At 41.7% G+C, this 25,217-nt stretch overlaps 1 protein-coding gene across 2 annotated transcripts in view; it reads right to left on the bottom strand.

The window, feature by feature from the left end:
* Positions 1-25,217, bottom strand: part of igsf21a (immunoglobin superfamily, member 21a) — a 185,470-nt gene that overhangs the window by 3,326 nt on the left and 156,927 nt on the right. Inside the window, exons 6-8 of one of the 2 annotated variants that reach the window (XM_071921007.2) lie at positions 14,603-15,083; positions 6,223-6,323; positions 3,019-3,211 (exon numbers count right to left, since the gene is read on the bottom strand). In XM_071921007.2, coding sequence (XP_071777108.1) covers positions 3,019-3,211; positions 6,223-6,323; positions 14,603-15,083 — 775 coding nt within the window. The remainder of the gene's footprint in view (positions 1-3,018; positions 3,212-6,222; positions 6,324-14,602; positions 15,084-25,217) is intronic. The other variant, XM_071921008.2, reaches the window with a different exon arrangement.

The raw sequence follows: 25,217 nt of genomic DNA, 5'->3' as shown, positions 1-25,217 counted from the left end.
AAAGATAGACAGTCAGACAGCCACAAAGAAATTGAGTTGAATGAGTGAGAGACTGAGTGAATGAGTGAGACTGGGTAAAAAGTACGAGAGGAAAAAAAGAGAGAGAGAAAAAGAGAGGGAGACAGAGAGAAAGAGACAGATACAGAGAGAGACTGAGAATAAAATGAGAAAATAGTGATCTCTGACATAGGTTGTGGCTTTCTAATGAAGCTGAACTCCTAAGTTCCTAAAGCACATGGTAAATGACATGCCCCTAGTGAGGATGACTGGGACTATTAATGGAACTGGGAACGCAGCGCACTCCACCAGAACTGCCGGGACACTTTCAGCAGCAACAGCAGCAGAGAGACCAGCAGGCCCCTACAACTGTAGCGAGAAGAGAGACGTGGGAGAGAATTTGGAGAAACTAACTCCACCTCTAATAAGTACTGTCGACGTCCAGCCTGCACAATATGCTCTGACAATGTGTTTCCAAGTTCTCGGAGGGATAGAGTAATTGCAATGGAAGGAGCATGAGGGCTTGCAGAGTATTAGCAACACCCCTAGGTTCCATTTTGTGGGCTATTTTTGGACTGCAGACTCTTCACATGCAACCAGGTGGATACCATATATCCAGTATGAAACCTTGCTGGTCTGACAGCATCCACATTACCATAGCATCTCCCCTCTGAGGCACAGAGAATTGTGTGTGTGTGTGTGTTTGTGTGTGTGTGTATTTGCATATGAACGCATGCCTGTGTGTGCATTTTTTGTGTGTGTGTGTGGAATGTGTGTGTATGCTTCTGCCTACCTCCCCAGTGCTGACTCACTTCACAGTAATCTCAGAGGGTATTATCACGAAAGGTGGCTAAAGATGTACATCATCAAGACATGAGCACTGTTCTCCGCCGGTGGAGAGTCTCTATACCAAGCCGTCATTATACTCTATTATTCCTGATGATGTATATTGAACACTTTGCCAAGTGAGCAGAGCTCCCGAATATATTTCTCTTCGCCCCCGGGAGAGATAGAAGTGTCTCATCTCAAGGCCACGGGGGACGGTGCCAAGGTCACTTAATCACCATTTACTTCCCCTAAGCGAGAGTGGAAGCCATCTACAAGGAGCAGGCAGACAGATGGGCCACACTAGGCACGTAGCCGATGACACCTGAGGGTGCATCAGGGTGTTAAATAGACATTAGCGCTCTTCCTAGCAAAACGCCTCCCAAGGTAACGCCTCCCCAAAGTGGCAGTTTCCCTTTAAAGTGGGTTCTTATTGGGCCCGCCCAGTAATTTGTACATTTGTGACATAGTTTAAACCTTGTTCACAGGAGTGTTTCAGGAGCGTGGATTTTTTAAATGATGGACACAAAGCTCTTTGTGTCAGAGTAGATGGAGAATGAAAATGGCTGATCTGATTTACCTGAACATTGTACTCCAAGGGTAAATGTGTGTGCGTGCCACTAATTTACTCAAATCTTAACCCTGTAAATTCTAAACTATAATCTACACTAACCCAAATCTTAACCCCTAATAACATTAAACCTGATGGGCTTATACTTTCTCTTGCATGACTTCACTTCTTTATAGTAAAAGTATCAACTAAAGCTGACCAACAAAGTTTTCCAGGTAAACAACATGTATTTGTTTACATTCATAATTTTGCGCAAACAGACAGAGAATGCTGTTAGACTATGTTGAATATTATCTTCTAAGATGTTTGGAAAGTCTTAATTTTCAATGTTTACAAGGCTACAATGTTTACATCCGGATTGCAGCGCATGGCTTGGCGAGGAAGCTCCCGCCTCTTCATTTGATTGACAGCCTAAATTGCAGTTGTTTCAGGTAACCATACCAGCTACCCATTCATCCATCTACTACTGGAGTTGATAAGATAACCAACACATATAGCTAGACTAGCCAGCAAGCCAACTTACCAGTCGAGTGAGAAGAATGCTGCATCTTCGGTACAGAATGTTTTCTCTAACTTAACTTTTCTCCACCGATCAAAAGCTTCTCTGGTATTAATAAGATGTCTCCGACTTTTCCCACTCAACATTACGATCAGGTTTTCATTTCTTTGCTCTCCCAAACTCGGTTGTATCTCTCTCTACTGCTGACATGGTTACTGAGTAAGCAGAGAGGAAAAACAACCTGGAACCTTTTTTCGTTTTTGTTCGGGGACCCATTTTGCTCACTAGCGCCAATATTTTAACTAGTGGCCGAAAACCTCAGTTGGTCATCTTTAAGGAAACATCCTTTCAGCTAGAGTAGAAGTGATTTGATTAAAACAGCACTCTCTTGATTGACAGCGCCCTGCGAAGCTCTGAACAGCTCCGGAGATCCCAGGTCTTCCAACAGTGTCCAGAATAAACAGATCCAGAGCAGCAGGACACACAGATGTAGTAGAGTCAGTAAGCAATCTAACTCCCACATCAACGTAAGTAAACGAATGACTTTCAGGTTCGGATGAACACCATACCTCCGGTCGGCCAGCGAACAAAGTGCTTTTCTAACACTGTCAACAACAAAGATCCTATTATTCCCTCGTGGGCCTTTAATGTGACTGTTGGCGTTTGGTGTTTGAGTGAGTGGGAGCAGTACAACACATGCCAATGGTGGGATAGTCACTAAATCCCTTGCCACAGACTACAGTTATTCTTTCATACTGCAGCCTTTAAAAGAATATGTTGTTGAGCCAATTAGTGATACAATCTCTTATTAATCACACACTTAGTTTCATTAATAATTCATACCTAAAAGCGGTCACGCAAATCTCTTAAGTATTTTTCAAAGATATTGTAGATATATTAAATGAATTTTGTAGAATTATATAATTCTCTGTGACATTTAGCTGTGTAATTGTATAAGCGTTCCAGATAATTCTTGTAGAGTCAAGTTGTACAGTCACAAAAAAATGTTTGATATTCAGCATCTTCTAAATAATTTAACAAACCTAAATGTGATCTAAATTTAGCTGGTGGAGTAGTAGCCACTGGAACGGGGCCGGGGAAGTGTTGCCGAGCAGCGCGTACATACCAAAGACTATGAGGCGCGTGTGCGTATCCGTGGAGCCCAGAGGATTCTGGGCCGTGCAGCGGTACATGGAGCCGTTGAGCTCGGCTGGCACTCTCTCCAGAATCAGCTCCTTCCCCTCTCGCTCAGCGCTCCCGTCCAGCAGACGGCCCCCTACCCGCGTCCAGGTGAAGAGGGGCTCTGGGAACACCTCATTCTATCAACACCCAGTACCCAGATGGGATGGAGAGAGAGAGAGAGAGAGAGAGAGGAGGGAGAGAGAGAGAGAGAGAGGGAGAGTGGGAGGAAAGGAGGGGTGAGAGGGCGGCGCAGAGAAAGTCTGTGAGGCTCAGCCAAGAGATTAAGAGCAAAGGATACATGAATAATACAAGCTCCAATTTTTCCCCCTAATGCAACGGCAAGTTAACAACATGCATTAATAATCAACACTTCACTTTACAACAGTTTTTTTCGCCTCACATTTTTGAGCCCTCCAGAGAATCCCCCCCATTCCCAATTTAAAAATATAGTACTCCTTGAAGCAGTATTTCATTCATATCAGTAGGTTGACGTGTTCATAGATAATAGGAGAACGCAATAAGAGGGCGAATCTTTTGTAGGCTTCTCCCACGGAGGAATAAGGCTTTCCTTCTCACCCCCCAACACTTCACCCCTCCCCCAACACACACACACACACACACACACACACACACACACACACACACACACACACACACACACACACACACAATATGTCTTCTCTGCCATCCACTTGGTACACTTTGAATAAAAGCAATTGGAATACATGTCAGCAGAGAGGGCTTTCAGTGCAGAAAGCGGTTGGTGGCACTCAATCCTTTTTCAGCCTATAGACCTTATAATACCAAGACAGAATGACTTATTTCTTCCTAAAGAAAACGATATAATTCAACAGACGGAAGGTCCACAGTGAAAATTCAGTGATAGCTGCTTCAAAAATATGACTGTGTAGATTGTGTAGAATATGGAGGACCTTCAGTCTACACCTACACCTGTATTTGGTTCGTTTAGGTTCACACCGACAAATTCTAAACAAACCAAGGCATGAACACAACAGTCACACAGACTCACAAGCAGGTTGTTTTGTTTTGGTAACCTGTCATCCAGCGACATCAGAGATTTTGGCGCCTGTGTGGAGTCAAATCAAATCTGATTTCAGTCCTTGTAACTTTAGCTAAAGCATGATGGACTGGCCTGTGCTCTTTACTGGAATTTACCTTCTCTGGTGTTCATACCAGTGAAGACCACATGAAGGAATTGCCTAACATGAGCATCAGTCCAGACTGTGGTTTGCCCTCAGTTCATTTTGTTATGTTAGGCTTTCCAAGCATGAGTAACCGAGTAATCTGTCTCCCTAAACTCGTGAAACTGCACATTTTGGAGTCATTTTCTGTATCAGGCGATCTTGGTGCAGTTATTTGAAGAGCACCCGAGTTCAAATCATATCATTCTCACCTGCCCAAACGAACCAAATGCTCCAGTTCAAATAGAGCGCTCCAAACATGCTTGATTTGAATGTGCCCTTATAACTCTGTGTGGGTTTAATAGAGTGAAACTGTTTGACGCACTGGTTTGTCATTGTTGTGACTAAGCTGGTGTGAATTGTCTAACCTTTCAAAATAAACGTGTTAATAGGAGTTCTCCGAGCTCAAATGACGACAGTAGTGAAATGAGTTGGTAGATCGAGACAGGCTCCTGGCAAAAGGTCACATTAAGATAAAAAACACTGAAAGGTCCAAATGAGACCTTCCTGTCACATATCCCTGACGGCCTACCAAAGCCCAAATTACAAAAAGCTCTGCACCGGTGAAAGCATCGGTGCCTTGTTTAACCTCATATGCACTAACAGTGTGAGGATCAAGTAAAGTAGCACAAACTAAAACCCACACTGTAGGATGATCATCCATAATAAATTCCTGAAACAATAAACTGCAGGGGAAACTGGCATCTATTTTTTTATCATACTATAAGAAAGGCGAGAGGCAAAATTATGCATCTTGACACACAATCTTATCTACTTGTGAAACCCCAGAGCCTAGGTCCAGTGAAGGATAAGGGAGATTTGCTTTATGATCAATCTCCATGCACTGATGCCTACTGCTGCCGAAGGGCCCGATTGGCTGTATGCCACAGTCAAGCCTGTTTATAATAACCATTCTTAACACTATTCAAAGAATAACTCACATAATCCTGAAGTCAGCGGGCAGAAATATACACATATACATCTGTGCAGTCTATAGTCTGGTGCACTGAACCAAAAAAGGCACAGTGCATTAATTTTACATTGAAACGTATCACAGAAATGGGAATAAAATAAAAAAAACAATACACCCGCCTTATCATTGCCAGAGATTCCTGAAGCAGTGACTGAGAAGTAACAAAGGCGATTTGTGCTGTGGTCCATTAGCATGTCCTATCAGGATTAGCCCTATCCTCTTCACCTGACTGGCTTCAGCTGACTGGCTTCAATGTGTCATCCCCATCACAGAGATCTGGATCATCCACAGGCCATTCACGCCAGGGACACGGCCTTTTTTTGGCAGGGGATGACAGTGACACAAAGACAATCTCTTTGCTTTTACCTTTCACTCCTTCTCTGGGATTATGTAGCAAGAATTCTGCAGGCAGCAAAAGTATACCAGCTAGCGGAGCATGCATGCCTGTTGGCTTAGAATGATAGACATGGGCAATAGTGTAACAAAGGAACAACAGAGACTTCAGTTATTCATAAACAAATGGATTTGTTTGAGGTTATTCATTTTGAATTTAAGGAGTTTTATACCCCGAGGCTATACAGACTACAAATAGGAAACAACCTGAAAGGAGAGGACTGTTTTCCTAACCTTTGAATATTTTACAGTATTTTACAACCTGCACACTTATCACCAGAATGTTCAGTATTTAAAACGTAAGAATGCAATTACAATCAACGAAATTGCATTAGTTCATACAATAGAAGAAGAAGAAGAAGAACGTTTATTTGGTCATCAGCACATCCACACACATATATCGAACAAAATGAACGTTTTGTATGCATACATGAACAGACTGAGGAGATGTCTATAATATATTTCTTGCCCAGTAGGAATGGTCATTATAGCAGAAAACTAGACAGGCTTAACTGCATACGTCTCCTCCGATCCCAGACTGAACTTGGCCCTCCGGTTTCACTTAAACCCATGCACTTACCCCAGGAGATCCTACCTGGAATCCTTGCACAGTGATGCGCACCGTGTCCCCTACCTTTGCCCTAGTGGGGGACATCAAGAGTTTAGGGCCCTTAGGAGCCGCTGAAAAGAGAAAAGAAACAAAGAGAGAAAGGAACTGTCATCCTACTGAGCATGGAGAGCAAATCCTGCTGGACACCTGTTTTGTCACAGGGGGAGAGAGACAAATACAATTTCCTGTCAATTAAGGTCACAGGGCGAGAGGCGAGGGACCTGCAGGTTCTTTCATCCAAAGGACTGTGCTGGATTTATTCCCCCTTGGAGAGAAAAGGAACTAAATTGGGTAGATACTCATTACTAGAGGAGAATGGGAGTGCACCGGGTGGAGTGTGGAGGCGGCGAGATAAGGAACACTCAGGGAGCTAATTCCCTTGTCTTGGTGCGGACAGCAGCACCCAGATGGCTTTCATTTGGACCCTCTAAAACAATGGGGTTCAGGCGGGAGAGGGAGGAGGGAGATTCTAATATTCTGAGATTGTGAGGGGCCAGTGATTGTCCTGTGTATGTAGTGCAGAGATAAATTGAGTGATTTGCATAATGTTATAAAAAGGTACGTCATTTCTTTATGGCTAAACTTCACGATTTACTGTAGAATATCATGGAAGAGTAGTACTGCGAATGTCCCATGAATTCTAGGGAGTGCAGGGGGTTAAACTGGGCCTACATAAGCAGGTTCTGCATCGTTTGAGTTGATTAACAATTCCCCTAAAGATAACTGCATCACACGCTGTGTGATTCCATGTGTTAGACAATGGACTAGGCAGCACACGCAATAAGACTTAAGCTAAGGGCATCCTATCAATAATTCCTGTACAAGTCCACCTCAGGAGTTCTCCAATTAATTCAGTTGAAACTCTCAATATAAATCATTGGGTGCTTGTTTTCATTGACGAGTTAAACTAAAGGATAAATAAATAAACAGATAAATGACCTCGGTTTTTAGCTATTAATCAAGCCACAAACTGTCCACTGTGGCTAATGAAGCACGGCCTTTTCTGAGGCAGCCACTGACTCCAAGCCTGCATCAGCCTAATGGATAAGGAGTTACGTTGTCACATTTGTAAAGGCGATTGAACATGTGCATTGGTCACATATATCATGTCTATGGATCCTTTCAGAAAACAGAGAAAACTCCCATATTTTCCTCAGGGTATTCACACTGTTGTATTCAGATGAGTGTGCCGCATTACATGGAGTTGTTAGAGAGATGCTAGACAAGTGACAGAATGGGAAGAAAGGCTTGACAGCCGAGTTCTGGAGTGATTACAGCTGCTCAACACAAAAAAGACAACTTGCTACTCTGTAAATTAATAAGGAAAATCAACTAATTTGTTACAAAATCAGGGCATGGTAGTGCATAGTTGTCCAAAGTCGTGCAAAGTTTGAGAATATTGGCCTGAGCTAATTAAAAAGGATTCAGTCATTTTTTTAGATAACAGGAAAATATTGGCATATTTATACTGGCAAACCAACCAAAGTCATAATGTGAGCAGTTTGAAATGGCTAAGTGTTCCATCCCATGCTAAAGATGGATTTCACAGGATACTTTTGGCATGGCGGTGCGAAGCGCTATCATTCCACCTCCCACACACTAACGGAAGGATATTTTTAAATATTGGTGTCATGGCGTCACATAGAGCTTGCAAGGCATATGGCCGGGGAGGATGATGGCTAATTTCTGGGATTGGCTCCAACAGCGACAGTTGGCGTCCTACGTCACCACCTTTGATTAGGACAGCATGCAATGTGACGGACGTAACGCTGCACTCTCTGAGGGTGATGGCCTCACAGGGAAAATGAGCCAAGGTTCCATAAGACCGTGTCACCTAAGACCCAACCCCTCCAGTTCACAACAAGGAACTGTTATCACTTCTGGAGGGGTCATAGAACAAACATGCCCTCCAGAAAAACAACTGCGTACCCTGCATCAGGTGTGCTTTAATACCGAGCCAAGACACCAGCAGGTCTGCCCAGCGACATAACAGACTTGCGTGGCTGCGAGTACATCTTAAGCGGGCGAAGGGAACCTGTCGCATTAGCTGGGTGACTGGTTTCGCTGAGAAGGAAACTGGAGAGGCACGCAACCGAATTTAAAAGGCCTGACTGCTGGATCATTGTATCACGGTGAATCCAGCACTGTGTAATGTCTTTCATGGATTCTAGACCAGGCTACCCAAAACAGGGAGATGAGAGAGAGGGATGAATGTGGAATTGAGACGCACACACAACAAAAATATATATTCGCACAGGCACACAGACAGTCACACACATACAAATACAAATACCCATACGCATACATGCATACACACACACAAGCCCCGCCCCCCAACACACACACATCTTGCACAGACGCCTTCCTGAAACTGAGCATCTGCTCTTTGATTATCACGGTCTGGTGAAGGAATGATTGGTAGATGTGAGGAAGCCTGGATCTTTTCTCACTGCTGTACAGTGTATGAAATGAGAATTCCACCACTCATCTGATGCTGCTGAATAATAAACACCTTATTCCATGTAAATCCAGGGCAAAGAGCTGGTTTTAATTATTAAGATGCACTGTGTTCATGAATACAATCTCGGAGCACAGAATAGCCGGGGCTTAGATCTCCTAGAGGTGTAGCACTTTCTGAGACACTCCCAAGGCCCGGCGCCAGCCCAAATCCATTTGTATGGCAAGCACGAAGCCATTCATGAATATTCATGAAGTGTAATACAACATTGGTCGGTTGTCAGACTGTCGCTCCGTCTCATGTGGCAATATTAAATCTCTGAAAGATTTATTACTTATGGGCACTGCAAAGACCTCCTTTTCATTTCCTGACCAAACACACCTGAGAGAACCAAGAGACTGTGTGTATATACAGTAAGACAGATCCCAAGTGCAATTAGCCAGTTATAGCTGCATAATCTAAATGGCTAAGGTATCTGAGCGACAGAAATCCTTAGGTGAGCTGTTTTATGCAGTCACATTAGATTAGAGTGAAACAATGTTCGATTGCTCTAAAAATTTGCGAAGCGTTTCTCTGTATGATATGAGCCAATTCAAATGAAGGACTCTCTCTGTTGCACGTAACCTCCGACCTGCATCACAACACTATTACTTTTCATACTCTGCCATTCCAAGATGGATCAAGCCCCAAGCAGGTCTGCGAATGCTTTGAATTTCAAGTGTGCTCCAATTAGAATCAACAAATGCACATTTTCTGTTCTCTATTCTCTGGGTGGTGGGAAAAAAAGAATGTCTGGAGATGCTCTTTCCATCTCTTTAAAGAACAAAGCTAGTGATAAATTAATGACTTCAAACGCAGCAGAGAACAAGCCTTGTCAAAATATTAGAGCCTTTGACATTTAGCAAGAGCTTCACGGGGCCCATTCCCCTCTGGGTGTGTCATTTGTTTTATCGTCAACATGTGAAAGAAGCAAAGAGCTGTTAAAATCCTTACTGCAACACTTTGTCTCATGGAGACAGCTCATGCCATTATATCATCAACTGACACTGCTGTCTCAGTCTCGCATGTGATATACTGTATTTCCATCTACTTGGGATGTGAGATTAGTCGGTGACAGTTATTACAGTTTGTAGGGCTCTCTTCCAAAGCGAGATATCCCCCATTTGAAAAAAGTGACACTACCAAATGACTGGTAGCATAGAATCAAAACATTTTGTAACTTTTTAAATGAGGGTAGGTAGGTAGCTTAAGTCCTTGGTTGGCAAAAGCAAAAACACTTTTACAGACTGGATCCTCATATATTTTAGAGACGATTGGATGATTAAAGCTGCACTAGGAAAGGTTTTTATCTAAAAATACACCTGTTTTAACAGACTGAATCATAAACTGGGGCTACAACAGAGAGGAGTGTCCCATCCCCACTAATTGAGACCCCGTAGATTCGCCCTATTTGCCCAAATTTGGCTATGGACACTGGCAGAAAATCTTCTTGGCGCACAGGAAGTGATGAAACGAAACTTGCAAAAACAATGAGTCCACATTCATGGTGAGTCAACTGCTTAAAGTCATATTGAACCTGCTTTTTGAGAGCATCTTGGTTCCTTAAATTGATGGATTTTGTGTTGAAACAGGATACTGGGGTGGGACATAACGCAGGGGGGGATCATTCAAAAGTGTAAACCAATGGGATATCAGTTAGGGGGAAAAAGCTAGTTTTATTTGATGGGAAGAGGCAGAGATTGCAGAGATTTTTATTTATGCCTATTGGTACACAATGACGTAACGACTAAAGACAGTTTTCCAGGAAGTAAATGTAATGGTATTTTGGATATGAAAATACAAGAAAATAATATTTTTGTACATTTTTCGTCATTTATTGTGAAATAGGTGCATATTATGGCATGGGAAATTGGCAAACAAGGTGACAAAGTCTATTTTTCATTTTGTTATGACTAAGTGCAGGCCTGCAGTTTGCCTTGTTTGCTTAAGGTTTCTCTTTCTTTCTTGTTGTTTCTTTAACCTTGACACCTAAGGCTTAGTTTCTACAATTAATAATCTTAGTGGAGGTCACTCCTTCCATCTTCATCAGCTCAGCATGGCCATAGACGCTCACCAGCATAAGAGGGACGCTTTTAATGAGATGAAATGTAGTGATCTGAGATAAAATACTGACAGTGAGACACGGAGCAGCAAGCTAACATGTACCAGCCGCAGTCTCATTCAGCGTCTCCGTCTGCCTTCAACTATCACTAGCATCTCATGGAAGGTAATGTCTCTGTTTATCATGTCAGCGCTGCATGGCTTGTCTCCAGGAGGACCATGCCAACATGGTGCCTTTGAAGTGTTAATGAGATACACTGGAAGCCATCTTTGTTTCAGATGAAAAAAAAAAGAAAAAGAGAGAGGTAGTGTCAAGGGCGGATATTTCATTTCACTGTTGGGGGGGACAATAAACAGAAAAATTTCTCAAGAGCAATTCCTGAAGGGGACACCAAAGGTGCCGCCAAAAGTACTGTTGTATTAAATGTATATAGAGGAAACCCTTATTACTACTATATACAGTATACTGGATAATTGATAAGTAAATAACTTACGCTATGAGGCCTGCCAGAAACTTACTTCATATTTTAACATAGTGTTTGTTGTAATTATGTCTTTTTTATGAATTAAGTCTTCATTTATTTCCAAAATTATAAACAAAATTACATAGTGGCAGCCATTTTACATGCAGTAAGAAAAAAAGAATATACTTAGAACCTAATTACATAGGGTAAGAAATATTACTGTTACCATCTACAAAAGATAAAGTATTTTGGTATGAAAACCTGCATTTTAATTTAACCAAGTATCCTGTATCATAAATACACGTCTGGCATTTGTAACAACCCAAACCGCTTGAAAATCGGTCAAAAATTCAGCGAGTTATGATGATTTTAATTGTAGATAGACCTCCTGCCTCTATAGACATACATGCATTAGGAGACGCGGCTGCCCCGTACCAATATGGCGGCCGCGTTGACGCACAAGATTCAACCGCGAGGTAATGGAGCGAACAAAATGTAGTCTGGTTACAATCGTTTTTTTATTCTATTGAGTGGTAGAAGTAAGGAAAAATGTCTGACACATCCTTTGTTTTAAGTTAACCTTTGCAAAGTAGCTTCTTACTGGAGGTCAGCCACCACTGACACACTTCCAGAGATCCTCCACAGACACTCGTACCGAGGGCTAATGTGTGTGTGTGGGGGTTCGGGGAGGCAGGTAGGCAGTGGACCAAACCACTGTGAGGCATATGAGGGGGGGACGCAATCTTTCGAAACGTAAAAACACATTGTTTTGCGTCTATAATTAGCACAAGTGCTTTCAATGCATATTATTATATTATTTAAAATTATATAGTTATGTTTACAATGATATATTGAGGGGGACAACCAGGGCCGGTTTTAGCCTGCTATATTAGGGTGGACTGGTAGAAATAATAGGTGGACAACTTGGGCGGTAGGTAGCCCAGAGGTTAGAGAAGCAGACTAGTAGTCCGAAGGTTGCCGGTTCAAAAATCTGGCAAAATGACAGCTGGCAACCGAAGAGTTGTCAGAGTCAAGATCAGATGCAAGCTCCTGCCATCGTGCCCTCAGGCCTCTCCAGCTTATGGCTGTGTGTTTGGATGGGTTAACTTTTTTGAATGGGAGTCCATGGCAGCTATATCAAAGGAAGACACTAGGGGCACCAAACTTGGCACACATGGGCAGTTGGAAGAGACGATCACACACACCATATTTGGTGGCTGTACCACTCACGGTTCGGGAGTTATGATAAAGTGTCTCCGTTAAAAATTACGTATCCGTAAATTTTGTGTCAAGGGCAAAATCGTTCCCTCAGAAAGTGTTTAGGAGGACGTTTCAGGCCATTTGGAGTGGATTGGTCCCCATTTCTAGTGTTGTAAGTCGCTTTGGATAAAGTAAATGAATGGAATGGAATGTAGGTCAAACTATGAGCTTTCGCTAGCAGCACAGCATTCATGAACTGAGAGAATGGGTAAATTTTCTAGAAACGTCACCGTAATTATATCTTTAAAAAGGTAGTAGTATGGTATCTGTTAGTGTGTGGAACAATAGTAATCACCGATTGGTGGGGAACTATTCTCTGCTGCTGGGGGCGGGACTTTGGGTAGGGGTCTGGCAGACACAGATCATTCTCCTCAATCTGTCCTCCCTTCATCGAATAAATTTGAGTTGATGCAAATGGACTGCTGATGGAAATTCGCTAGTAGCTAAATCTGGTGCAAAGCATCTCCTCTCTCTGAGATTACTGTTTTTGTACATGATCCCTTACTTATATTACTAATTTTATTTCATTTATTTATTTCATTATCTATTTTATTCTATTAACTAATATTGTTATTCACATTATTTTTTGTTAATTTCATTCCTTAACATTGTCTTTCATAATCGTAATTGTGCTTTGGCAACACATGTCAAATGTCATGCCAATAAAGCCTATTGAATTGAATTGAATTGAATTGAGAGAGAGAGAGAGAGAGAGAGAGAGAGAGAGAGAGCGCAGCGGTGGTCGAGCGAGCTAGAGAGTGAATGAAGAGAGGGAGCAGTGGTAGCGAGAAAGCCGTTGAATCAGAGAAATAAAACGTTATTTTCGGATTATTTCACAGCGGTTACGTTCTAAAGCAAATAAACATGCCCACACCTCCGCACAACCCTGCGGGAAGTGCTGCAACGCCTGATTTGGTGTGAATACGGCCACACTCTGTGCAGCGGACGGGTCTGCTTCAGAGCTCTGTGTGTTTGTGCCTGAACACGACGAAAAGGGGGGGTGGGCAGTGGGCGACTTTGGAGGCGGGCTGTAGGCTGCCCACCCAATCAGAAGTTAGAAACGGTACTGGTATTTGGATTTCTGTGATATTTTTCCATTGGCTAAACAAAAAAAAAATGTTTTCTTAATTTTTGATTGGGTAGGCAAGACGCACGTTTGGGTGGGCTGAGCCCACCCCTGCCCATAGCTACCGCCGGCCTTGGGGACAACTCTCTGTTTTTCCCAGGAAGGGGGGGGTCCGGACCCCCCTGTCCCCCCGTAATTTCCGCCCATGGGTAGTGTCTCTCTTGGATCACTCACTATGAAAGCTTAATGCTGACTTTTCCCTAAAAGTAAGACTACTTGATTCTGAATTCAATATCAGCATCGCATCTTCCTCTGCTTTGATACTTAACAGTTCAACAAACAAATAATCCCACTGCCACAGTGTTTCTCTCCTTGAAAGGAAAGTGATGAAAGTTAGAGGCCATCCTTCTGTATAAAACACTAAGGCGTAAGAGTGAGGAGCTTAAGGGAGGTGCTTATTGGAGTTAGAAGCGGGGCAGCATCACTGAGACCGTCTTTCCAATGATATAACATTGGTCAGTGTGTCTAAATTCTCATTTGACTTCTCTAATTCAGGTTGACTTTTTCAATAACGGTAGTGAGTTAACTCAATCTAGCAACAGACAGCTCGATGAATTGCCCTGTCAGTCACTTTGAGTTTTGCATTCACCACTAAACTCGCAATCTGCTCGGCTGTAACACAATTAAGCAGCATCAAATGAAAATCAGTGTTGTTCTGAGTACATTTGCAAGGGAGACATAAGGGGGCCCAGTCGGTTTCCAAGCGAGGCAAGGGGATGCAAGGAGACAGCAGGAGATTAGAAGGGAGAAGAAATGAGAAAAGGGTGGTGTGTGTGTGTGTGTGTGTGTGTGTGTGGGGGGGGGGGGGGGGGGGGGGGGGGGGGGAGGTGTGTGTGTGTGTGTATGTGTGTGTGTGTGTGGGGTGGAGAACAGATGAGAAAAGGGGAGTGGAGAGGAGAGGAGAGCGTGCAAAAACAAGGAATTTGTCTGCGTTGTACTCACCCAGAGTGACCTCTGTCTGCATGGGCATGGACAGCGCCGGGTGCTTGACCTCGCAGCTGAACAGGGCGTCGTTGTCCAGCTGGGGGTTGAGGGTCCAGGTGAGCCGGGCCTGCACCAGCACCGAGCCGTCGCTCTGGGGGATGTGAGTGTGGCTGAAGTAGTAGAGCGGGTCTGTGCTCTGGACCCAGCGGGGGAACTCCCGACTCACCACCGTCTCTGGGATGACCTCCGTGGCGGGGCTGGGCTCGGAGGCCTGCTGGCCCTGAGTGTGCACACGCTGGGGGCTCTCTGTGTACAGACGGGCCGACCGCCCCTCCGGGTCCAGCAGGGAGAGGGACCTCTGCAGCTTGGTGTCATCCAGGTCCCTGCTGATGAGCGGCCTGGCTCCTCTCACCCCCGCTGAGCCACCTCCCTCCTCGGTGGCAGAGGGGTGAGTGTAGGAGATCACCTCTATCAACTCCCCATCACGCTTGAAGTACACCTTAGAGAGAGTAAGGAGTATTGAAAGAGAGGGGGAGAGAGAGAGAAGTTGGAATAAATGAAATAATAATACATTTTATTTATATAGTGCTTTCTCGATAACTCAAAGCACTTTACAGCACAAAAACATTAAAGGATTAAAAAACAGCATTAAAAACAATACAACACAATTCTTCGCTTGCTTCTCTAAAAAGGTAAAGGTAAATGAAAGAACAAGAGATGTAAGACATATACATCTCTGCACTATTTCTTTTTTACTGAACGTCAGCACAGTAAAAAAGCAACAACCAGCTTCAAGAAGCGATAGTAGATAGAGCTGAACTGTTGCTCATGTGCAACATCAGTCCTGTAGTATTGTGTGCTGCCACTGAGCAGGCTTTCCCAGGATATTACAGGAGTTTCCTCACCATTTCATGAGTCTATTACCATCTCTGGCTGCCTAATCTCCTGACAGGGAATTCAAGCTCCCATTTCAGCACATAACCTCCAGATATTAGCATTGAAATAAGGTTGCATAGTCACTTGCCTGTGGCATTGCTATTTTGGAAACAGATATGCCTCTTTTTTGTTGTTGAAGAAAAGAAAACTTAATCCACAGCTTTTTTGGAGACCTTTGGTCATTTGAATTCAATTTGCCCAAGATCAAAGTGTCATTACTGTATACACTGCACTTCACTGGCATTGTTTCAGGCTTTTGTGAGGAGTTGGTTGAGGCATGCTTTGATATGGTGCCACCTCAGGGCCCGATGCCTGTAGTGGGTAAATAGCAATAATGAGTGTAAACAAGTAAGCATAAGACCATGTTCCTGAGGAATAACTCCAAATTACTTCATATGTTCACATCCACCAAAGGGAATTTATAATCCCTTGCATGACCACAATACAGCTTCATAATGTTTGCTATAAGCCCTTTTTCATGAATAATTATTCACCTTTAAAGGCATTGCACAACCTGCAATTTTGTTTTCTACAATCCAACAATACTAACTGAGTTAGTACTAAGTTGAAAATATCGTCAACTCTGTAGATACTGACAGTTTCGGACACTGACACTATTGTACGCTGCATTTGGGCCTGTGGCATTTCATTCAGAATTCATCATAACCACATTTTTTATATGATTAGATTAAATAGATCTTTAGGTATATTATATATATATATATATATATATATATGCCTACATATATATATATATATATATATATATATATATATATATAGTATATGTATTTCATTCCATTTAACCTTTATTTTAGCACCTTTATTTTAACACGTTTAGGGATGGGGGCCTCTTTTTTGGCCCCCATGTTGGACATGCTGCAAGTTGTGCTGTGTTGCTGTGTTGTATCACAGTATTTATAGCTAACCCTAACTGCTTTCCAGTACCTGTCCTTGGAGCAGGCTGGTACACACACACACACACACACACACATGGGGTTAGCTGCCCTTGCTCAGGGGCACTTGGGCAGTGTTGGGTATTGCCAGTACCATGGACCAAAGAAAAACCCTTCAAATTAGACGTCCTTCCTAACCAACCTGCTGTACTTCCCCATGAACTCTGGTTTTGCTCTATGTCCCCATCTACCAGCAACACACTCCCAAAACAGGGACAGGCTGCAGGCATGTTCTTCTTTTAACCCTCTTCTTGGATAAGCATGTTTTTTTGGTTTGTTATTTTCCTTTGTTTGTTCATTTTGGGATTTGTTTGATTGTAGAGGTTGCATCACATGCAGTCATTGTTTCAATATTTATTCATTAGAGTAAAAATAGATTGTGGGACTAGAAAGTAGATGTTTCCTTTTGCCATCTAGCCTATCAAGTCTGATAATAAATGGTTCTGTTCGTTAGTGAAATTCTGAGCTCTCGCTTCATCGCAGCCTGTTGTTAAAAGATGAGACATGAACTGCTGCGCCTACAAGTACCGTCTCGGTTTCTAATTAGTGCACACACACGCAGGATAGCCTATGTTCTTTTAAAAATAGCTCCAGCGAAGATAAGTGTAGCCAAGGTGCAGTGCAGACACAGGTGCAAGGATAGCCTATTATATGTTCTTTTAAACTAGCTTTCCAAAAGATTGGCGAAGATAGGGTGCAGGTTGTGTCAGGTGTTATGATATGTTTACATTCTTTTGGGAATCTGCCCGCGAACAAAAATGGTAAGATAAGCTACAGCTGAGCTAACAAGGCCCATCCTTAAAAGAACCAACAGGCCTACACCACATTTAATACATCTATCTTGTGAACCTGCATGGATTGGGTAAATAGACTTCTAAATGTATTTATCTATACAAGTATATGGATTAGAGCCTGACCATGCATGTAAGGCTAATTTACATGTCACATTTGCCTCAGTTTTATCATGTGAGAGCATTCAATACCAATCACCATATCTGTGTTGACCTCTTGTACACTGTGCAGCACCTAAGGCTTAAAATCCAATAGCATCAGGGGAAGTAGAAACATCCCGCTCAAATCCATAATGACCCCATTGCCTCCCGAACCTCCTCAATCTCCTGCTCACTCCTACTGCTACTGAACGACTTGCGAGGAAAAGAAGCTTTTTCACTGTGTATTAAAACAGCTCATTAATTACCACAGCAGGTGGAGGGAAAGCAGCATGGATTAGAACGATCCATGCACCTGTTCTGTAGCTTTTGCTGGACAAAATGGTGTGGGCACACAATAACACCTGTGTTGGCTATGCATTGGTATAATAAGGACTTAATTCTGAAGGCCCAGAGAACTTTGATTTGTTTCTGGAAACAGTTACAGACAGGTACATTTATACAGTCTTCATTTCCAGGGACAGAAAATAAATATATTGATTTAAACAATACAGTACATGACTTTATAGTGATAAAGTATGGCACCATGTGGACTATCTGGACCAGTCAGGAACAATACCTTTACTGCAACGCTTTCCTACAGCATAAGATCAAGCATCAGTTTACCTATGATCCCACCATGACAAAATATCTTTCATTACCACCTGTCTGCATGGGGTATAAGAAGAGGAATCAATGAATGTTTCATCAAAGACCTGAATGAATGGGATGACAGATATGTAGCTGCAGGGAGAGAGTGAAGTGTCATTTCTATGTCGTTATCCTGCAGTTCTATTCCCTTTTTATTTCTCCTTTCATTACTAGGAAGCAGATCAAAATAATAATGGAATGTGACAGAACGATATGAAATGATAGAGAAATGTCTTGCTGCGGGCAAGTCCATGTTAAACCGAGCCAGTGCAATGCACCATATGCTGTATATATATAGAAAACTGAAGGTGAAACCTGGACAGTTTTATGTCAGTATGAGGGACTCAAGTAAATTTTAAAATGCTAGGGAAGTGTCTTTCTGTGGGCATGTCCATGGTAGCTTGTTGGATTATATATACAGCAAATCATGAGCTTGGAATTATGTCTGTCTATAGCTTATCTGGGCGGAGTGAAGTTCTGAGATACTGAGCATCAAAGATTTCATTTGATCCCAGCCGGCAAAACTGATACGTACCTTCTAGCTTTTTAAATATTTAACCCCAAGAGGTTATTTAAAAAAATAATAATAACAACACCACACAAGCATAAAGTAACATTCAGTGGTCATGAATATGTGGATGATTTTCATGGAAAAAAAAGGGTCAGATAGGACTCACAAAATGTCTTTATATCATTGAAAATGATACCTGTTAAATCGTTAAAATCTCATTTTCCACATCTCCATGTTTATGAAAGGCAGATGCAAGAGAAAAAGCATCACATCTTTTCGTGTTCAAACGGGAGAGTAAGCACGCTGATTAATTTTCAACAAGTGATGGTTATAAAGCTGCCAAAAGAACATTGAGGATGTCTTCAACCTTGATGCATGTCTCCAATTAATGGTTACATTTCACAAAGTGACATGGGCACTTTTGTTGTGTATGGCTTTAGATGAGTCCCCTTTTAAGCAGTTATCCTGCATCTATTGTGCATTAGTACTACAGACAAGGCTTTCTGGAATGTCATACAATAGAATCAAATGCACACTGTTTATTATAACACAATTTATAAATTCAAATGACGAGTTACCAGATCATTCTTTGTAACTTCAAATCGTTGAAAATAGCAAATTTAAACTTTGAAGTTTTCAAACAATTCAAGACAATATATTTCCTTTGGTCCTTTGGTAGGTAATAGATTTCGCTGCTGCATATGATTTGGAAAGTAGTGCTTGCTCTCATGTAATAGGAGGCTTTTGAATGTTTTTAGTGCTGTTGTTGTATTGTCCCCTCACAGTTGGTGTTACTGCATGGAATAAAGTGATTATCAATCACGCCTCTGTTATAAATCCTCAAATACTTCATAGTCCAACGTGTTCAGACAACGAAGCCAGACACAAACCACTTACTTCATTCTGAAATGAATTAGCTCAGAAAAAAAGAGAGATATGTAATTCAAAGCAGTAGCCCAAACACAATGCCATGGCAGTAGTGAAATTAAGCTGGGATGGCATGAGGAGGGCTTTGCATTTTGCCAGTGAATAGACAGTGATGAAAGCACCTGCACTCCACATACTGCCAAGCCGCCCCCACCTCCCCAACATCTCAAATCCAAAACCTATTTGAAAATGTAACAATAAACCTTTTCTTTTCACCCATTGGTCCAAATACACCTTTATGTTGCTGCAATTAATCATGGTGATGTCGAAAGGACAAGGCAATAATTTCCATGGTGACAGAATGATTCAATGAGAGAGCGGGAGCAAGAGAGAAAGGGGGGGAAAGAGGAGAGAGGCAGAGAGAGGGATCTTGGCCATGACTTAATCATCGCTCGTTCTTATTATTAACTGTCATTATCGTTCCTCTTTTCAATCAGTGCTTGCTTGTGCTCTGAGGATGTTCTAATGACTGTCACTGGGAAGCTATTATTGATATGCCAGTGGCTTGCTTCAATGACATCAAATGCCGACAGATCTTGAAACATAATATCAGGCACTTTTTATGCATGCAGTCTATTATATCCTGCTCTCTTAAAGCTGCACTTGGCAATTTTTGCACGTTGTTGGCTGCTCCAAAAGGCAATGAGAAGTAACTGTTTGAAAAATGTGAACATCAATACCCAGAAATCACGTAACGTTACGTCAGTAAACTGCACACAGCACGCTCATGTTTACCAACCCCGCCGGTCTGTGATTGCCAAAGGATACCAAAGGGATGAGAGAGAAGATCTAACGTTGGTGAGTCCAGCTTTCCCTGGACTGAGCGCTCGCTCACTGCTGTTTAGAGAAAAGTTTGAATTTCACTTTTAACTTTTGATGTATTACTTCCTGTGAGCAGAGAAATGTACATATCCAACACCACAATTACTTTTAGGCAAATGGGGAGAATCTACAGCGTCTCAATTAGAGGAGATGGGACGCTGTTCTTTATTGGAGCCCCACTTTGTGAATTAGGCTGACAACAGTGCAGCTTTAAACTATAGTTTGGGATACAAAATGGGTTGCCAAACTACTTTTGGTGGGTCCCCGTATGACAAAACTAGCAATAAGCTTTATTAAGACTGGGTCCCAGGACAGGAAACTAGATTTCTTATTTGGACTATTTTGAACATCAGTGTCTTATTCCAGTGACATCAGATGAGAACCGCTTCTGAAACATAATATGAGGCACTTTTATAGAGTGCAGTCCATTATACCACCATTTCCATCATAATCTGTGAGTGTCAAAGTGTAGAGTCTGTGGTAAAGCTCAGGTGGAGATGGGTTAGTGAGGGCCATGGAAGCTGAATGTTTTGGAAACTGCCGATGCTTTGATTAAGTTTTGGATTGCGGCGCCTATTTTCCATTCCCTCCGTCTCTCTCTTTCTCTCTCTCACTCACGTTCTCTTTTTTTCCTCTCTTACTTCTTTGTCTGCTTATATTGAATTGTTTATTTGTTGTTGTTCTGCCTGTTACTTAATGATGCTGTTGCTGTCCTCATCCATCCGTCTCCCTTACGTACAGCAGATCCTAAACCTCAGTGAGATTCATCTGGATAAAGAGAAGTTGAAGACGTGAAATGATTAAATAAACTGACATGCTTTAAAGTACTACAAATGGCCCAACTAATTGTAGTAGTCCTTTTAGTCTTAATTACAGACGATGAACACAGGAAAAATTCCATATTTTAATAACTACATAATTCAATGTATTCAAAAATTCCATAAATGATTCTCACAAGAACTAAGGTTGTATATACTTTGGTACAGTTCAAAACAGATAATTCAGTGTTACAAATACAATAGGATGATAATAGTTAGCAGCTGTTAAATGCTGGCTGAATAAATCGTGTGCTTTCTTTGTAAGTTGGGAGCCACTACTGAGACCGGGCTTGCAATGATATGACATTGAAAATAGAGCTGACAACAGCTCATTTTGCAACAAGCCCCCGGGCAGCGGCACCGACAAAGACTAAATGAGTTTCATCAAAAAGCAAAGGGAGCCGTTTGAAGTTGCAGTCACATAACCAGGCCAAAGCGGCAACATTCAAGCAAATACTTACAAAGCTAATAATGAGATTTTGTTATATAGCATGACTGTGGACAACAGCATAAATACAACAAATGGTCACAGTTTAAATGCAATGTTTGTGCCCATTCTTAAAACTGAACGAGAACCAAGTAAACTATAATACTATATGTACTGTAGATGTTATAATGTACAATACTCATGCCACAATTGTGAGGTTTTTTTATGTTGTAATGGCCTTTTTGTGACCCTTTATGGACTATAACATTAGCTTTGGTGATTTTTTATGACAACCACTGAATATGGTATACTACGGCAGTAACATACTAAAATTACACTATAACAATAACGTTTTAGACAATAAACCATTCTGTGTCAAATAATATGTTTTTATTTAAGTTATGAATAATTTTAGCTGTGCTATAAAAACTTTTCCCCCCCATAAAGTTTTAAAGTGTTATAGGAAAAGAACATCAAATATGCAACATGGCAAAAAATAAATATGCAAGTAATCTCTCTAATATCTCTCAAAGGAGTTAAAACTTTTTTTCCATGTCATTTTGAAATTAATATTTTCTTCTACTGGCTAAGGACCACAGTACAAGATCTCAAAGGAGATTAAAGAGAAATTTGCAGGACTGGGGAGCCTAGAGAGACTCCACTTATAAAATCTATCTATGAAACCTGTCAGAGTTTGTTTACTGGGTTTTGATTTAGTCCTACAGTACAAGGCAACTTTGACAGGCCATGATCAACTCTCCACAGAGGCAATGTAACTTTCCGAGTCAACAAAGTATTTTCTTCACTCGCTTTCCTTGGACCGTGCAGACAAGACTTTGTGCCTCGTATCTTTTCAGTGCAAACACAGAGGCTCTCCTCTTTGCTTACACAATATATAATAAGCAAACCTGAATAAGCTTCAGTCCAGGCATTTTGCACTCTTACCTCTTAGAGGTAAATTTCCAAAGATCATTTTCTGACTCATGCAATGGCTTACCAACATAATTTTTGTAAAAATGTGCATGGTGGGAGCATTGGCCACTTTAAAGTTTGCCAGCAATGTTTCTGTTTTTCTGGTAATATCTGATACCTGATTAATTACTGAGACACAATCATTCCCATGCCATTGTGAATGAGACATTCACAGGAACAATGAATATTTCTTCAAAACTTTAGTTAATAGCGCAAGCCTTAGAAAAATCCTCACAATGGTGAAAGTTTTTAATCTGCACACAGCTATTAACTACAGTGGCAAGTTAACATTATGCCATCAAGCCTTTCTGTGCCTGACATTGCCTAGGTTTGAGAATCATTGACTATAGCAATAATGCCTGAGAAAGTGTTTTTTAAACTGTGGTTACGGGCATGACAGTGATGCATGGTGCGAGGTGCAGAATTCACAGCACAGTTGGAAAACATCTGACAAATCTGATTGCTTGGTTATGTTTAGTCCATTGTCATACAGCATATCTTGTCTACACTTATACCCAGTCCTGTATTGTGTAACCTTGCATTCACACTGCAACAAACAATCAACAAGCCACTAGAAATCTTTTCCTATAGAGCTGAATGCCCTGATGAAGGCCAACTAGTCCCAAAGAAGTTTTGTTCCTCTACTATAGAGAAGAGTGACCAGGGAAACTTGGCTGATGTGTGATCCACAGTCAACAAGTTTGAAAAGTTGGTCACAGCTGAACGTTTTACAGTCATCAGTTGTCAACAGTCATCAGATTTCCATGCGTCCTTGTTTCCCCACTGATGTGATTTCATTTCACAAACAATGGATGTGAAGTTGACTACAGCCATTCAAAGCTTCCGAGTTCTGCACAACTTTTATTTGAACGACCAAATAAATAATAAATATCTAAAAAACGATGCTTGGAGAACGGTGGCATCCGTGGTTGGCGTTGATGGTAAGCTCTGACATAACAATTGTATTAATTTTTTTCTGTTTATGTTTGATTAATGCTACCTAATTAGCACTTGTTAGCTAGCTATGTTAATTCATCAAAATGACGTAGCCTAATGTTTTTAGACGCAATACCAAAGCAGTGAAAAATACATGATTTACCAGAATAGAGATGAATGTGCATCATCTCTTCATCTTGTTGCCTCTTTGTTTTGTATTTTTATCACTTTTACATGGTGTCTGATTTCTGTGTTTGTACTGTTTGTATCTATCTGCAAAAACAAAAAAAGTATGTCAATCTATGCATTTTCTCTATTTTTCTAAGAGTAATAAGAAATTATATAAGTTTCTTTTTTCATTCTCTGAGGATGGCATTACCGCATGAAACACAGTACATAAAACAGATTCCTCAATTCCACTCTAAGATATCATTGCCACTTGAAACATGCCATTCTCAACAATAGACAATTTTGAGTCACAGAGCTGCTGGATCAAATTATCCCAAAATGTGAAAGGCTTTAATGCACTGCCAGGCAAAATCTCAACAGATCTTATAATGAAGTAAAACTTTTTATAGTCTTTACTTATTCATATCAACTATAAGAGAAATGCAATGGAGTACTTGAGAGCAAAACAGCTACTAAATATCCTTTTAAATGTTTTTTTTTTTTTATCTCATTAAGTCAGTCATTCGGTTCACTTGCTCGCTAACTCACTCACTCACTAAGCTAATTATCAGCAATGTGAGTGGCTCTTGGCCGGTGACATGGAGAGAGTCCAGGCTCACTGACCATACAAAACCTTTCAGATCTCTTTTCCTCCATTAAGCGCTGAAAAAGGATCCAGCGGTGCTGAGCTTTAATGGCTTAAGACTTCCTGCGATATCGCAACAGGAGAGTGGACAGGACAGCGGAGATACCTCACTCATGGTCGTCACACAATCAAGCAGGAAGCACCTGAGAGACGGAAATCATGTTCACCTTGTATTCACCTCTCGCTGGGCTCATAATTGCAGGAGATAGGTGTGCACAGGGTCTGGAGTCCATTACCATACACCCACGGACAATGATTAATGACCCGGTGGGGACGAACAGCAAGTGGCTGCACTCAAACAGCGTCCTCAAGCTCATATGCCACCGCACACAGGACCATGTGTTTCGGATATTTGCAAGACCTTGTCCTGCACTTCAGAAAGTTGAGGCAAAAGTGTGTGTGCATGTGTGCCTCGCAAGTGTGTGTGTGTGTGTGCGTGATTGCATGAACGCCTGTGCTTATGCATGTGCGCATATATGCGTCAGTGTGTGTGCGTGCGAGAGTGTGTATAATCGGGTGTTAGGGTGTGCAATGATAATTCCGTGTGCAATCATTACTATCATGTCACTGCGATTAGATGAATTACTCTCACTGTGACCATCAATAATATTAATGTATCTGTTTCCTAAATCTGATCTACCTTTTTTAATGACTACATTGCATGACTACATTAGCGCTGGTAATCAATCACAGGCCAATCTCTAATGGAGGTGACAGTAGTATGCTGTGACAGCTACTTTAAATGACTGCAGGAATATACTGTATGTGTGTACTTGTGCCTGGTTTGGGCTGTGTGGAGCTTGATCTAAATTCATACACTAAGGCGCTGTATCCACCAGGCTTTTTTAGCACGTAACACTAAATAGATGCTTGCAGGAAGCAGCGGGATCAAGGATCCCGCTGCTGTCATGCCGCTTCTGAAAACATGTTTACA

Source organism: Centroberyx gerrardi, chromosome 5, assembly GCF_048128805.1.
Source record: "Centroberyx gerrardi isolate f3 chromosome 5, fCenGer3.hap1.cur.20231027, whole genome shotgun sequence".
Taxonomy (NCBI): Eukaryota; Metazoa; Chordata; class Actinopteri; order Beryciformes; family Berycidae; genus Centroberyx; species Centroberyx gerrardi.
The sequence above is the reverse complement of the archived record's forward strand: the minus strand, read 5'-3'. Positions and strand labels throughout refer to the sequence as shown.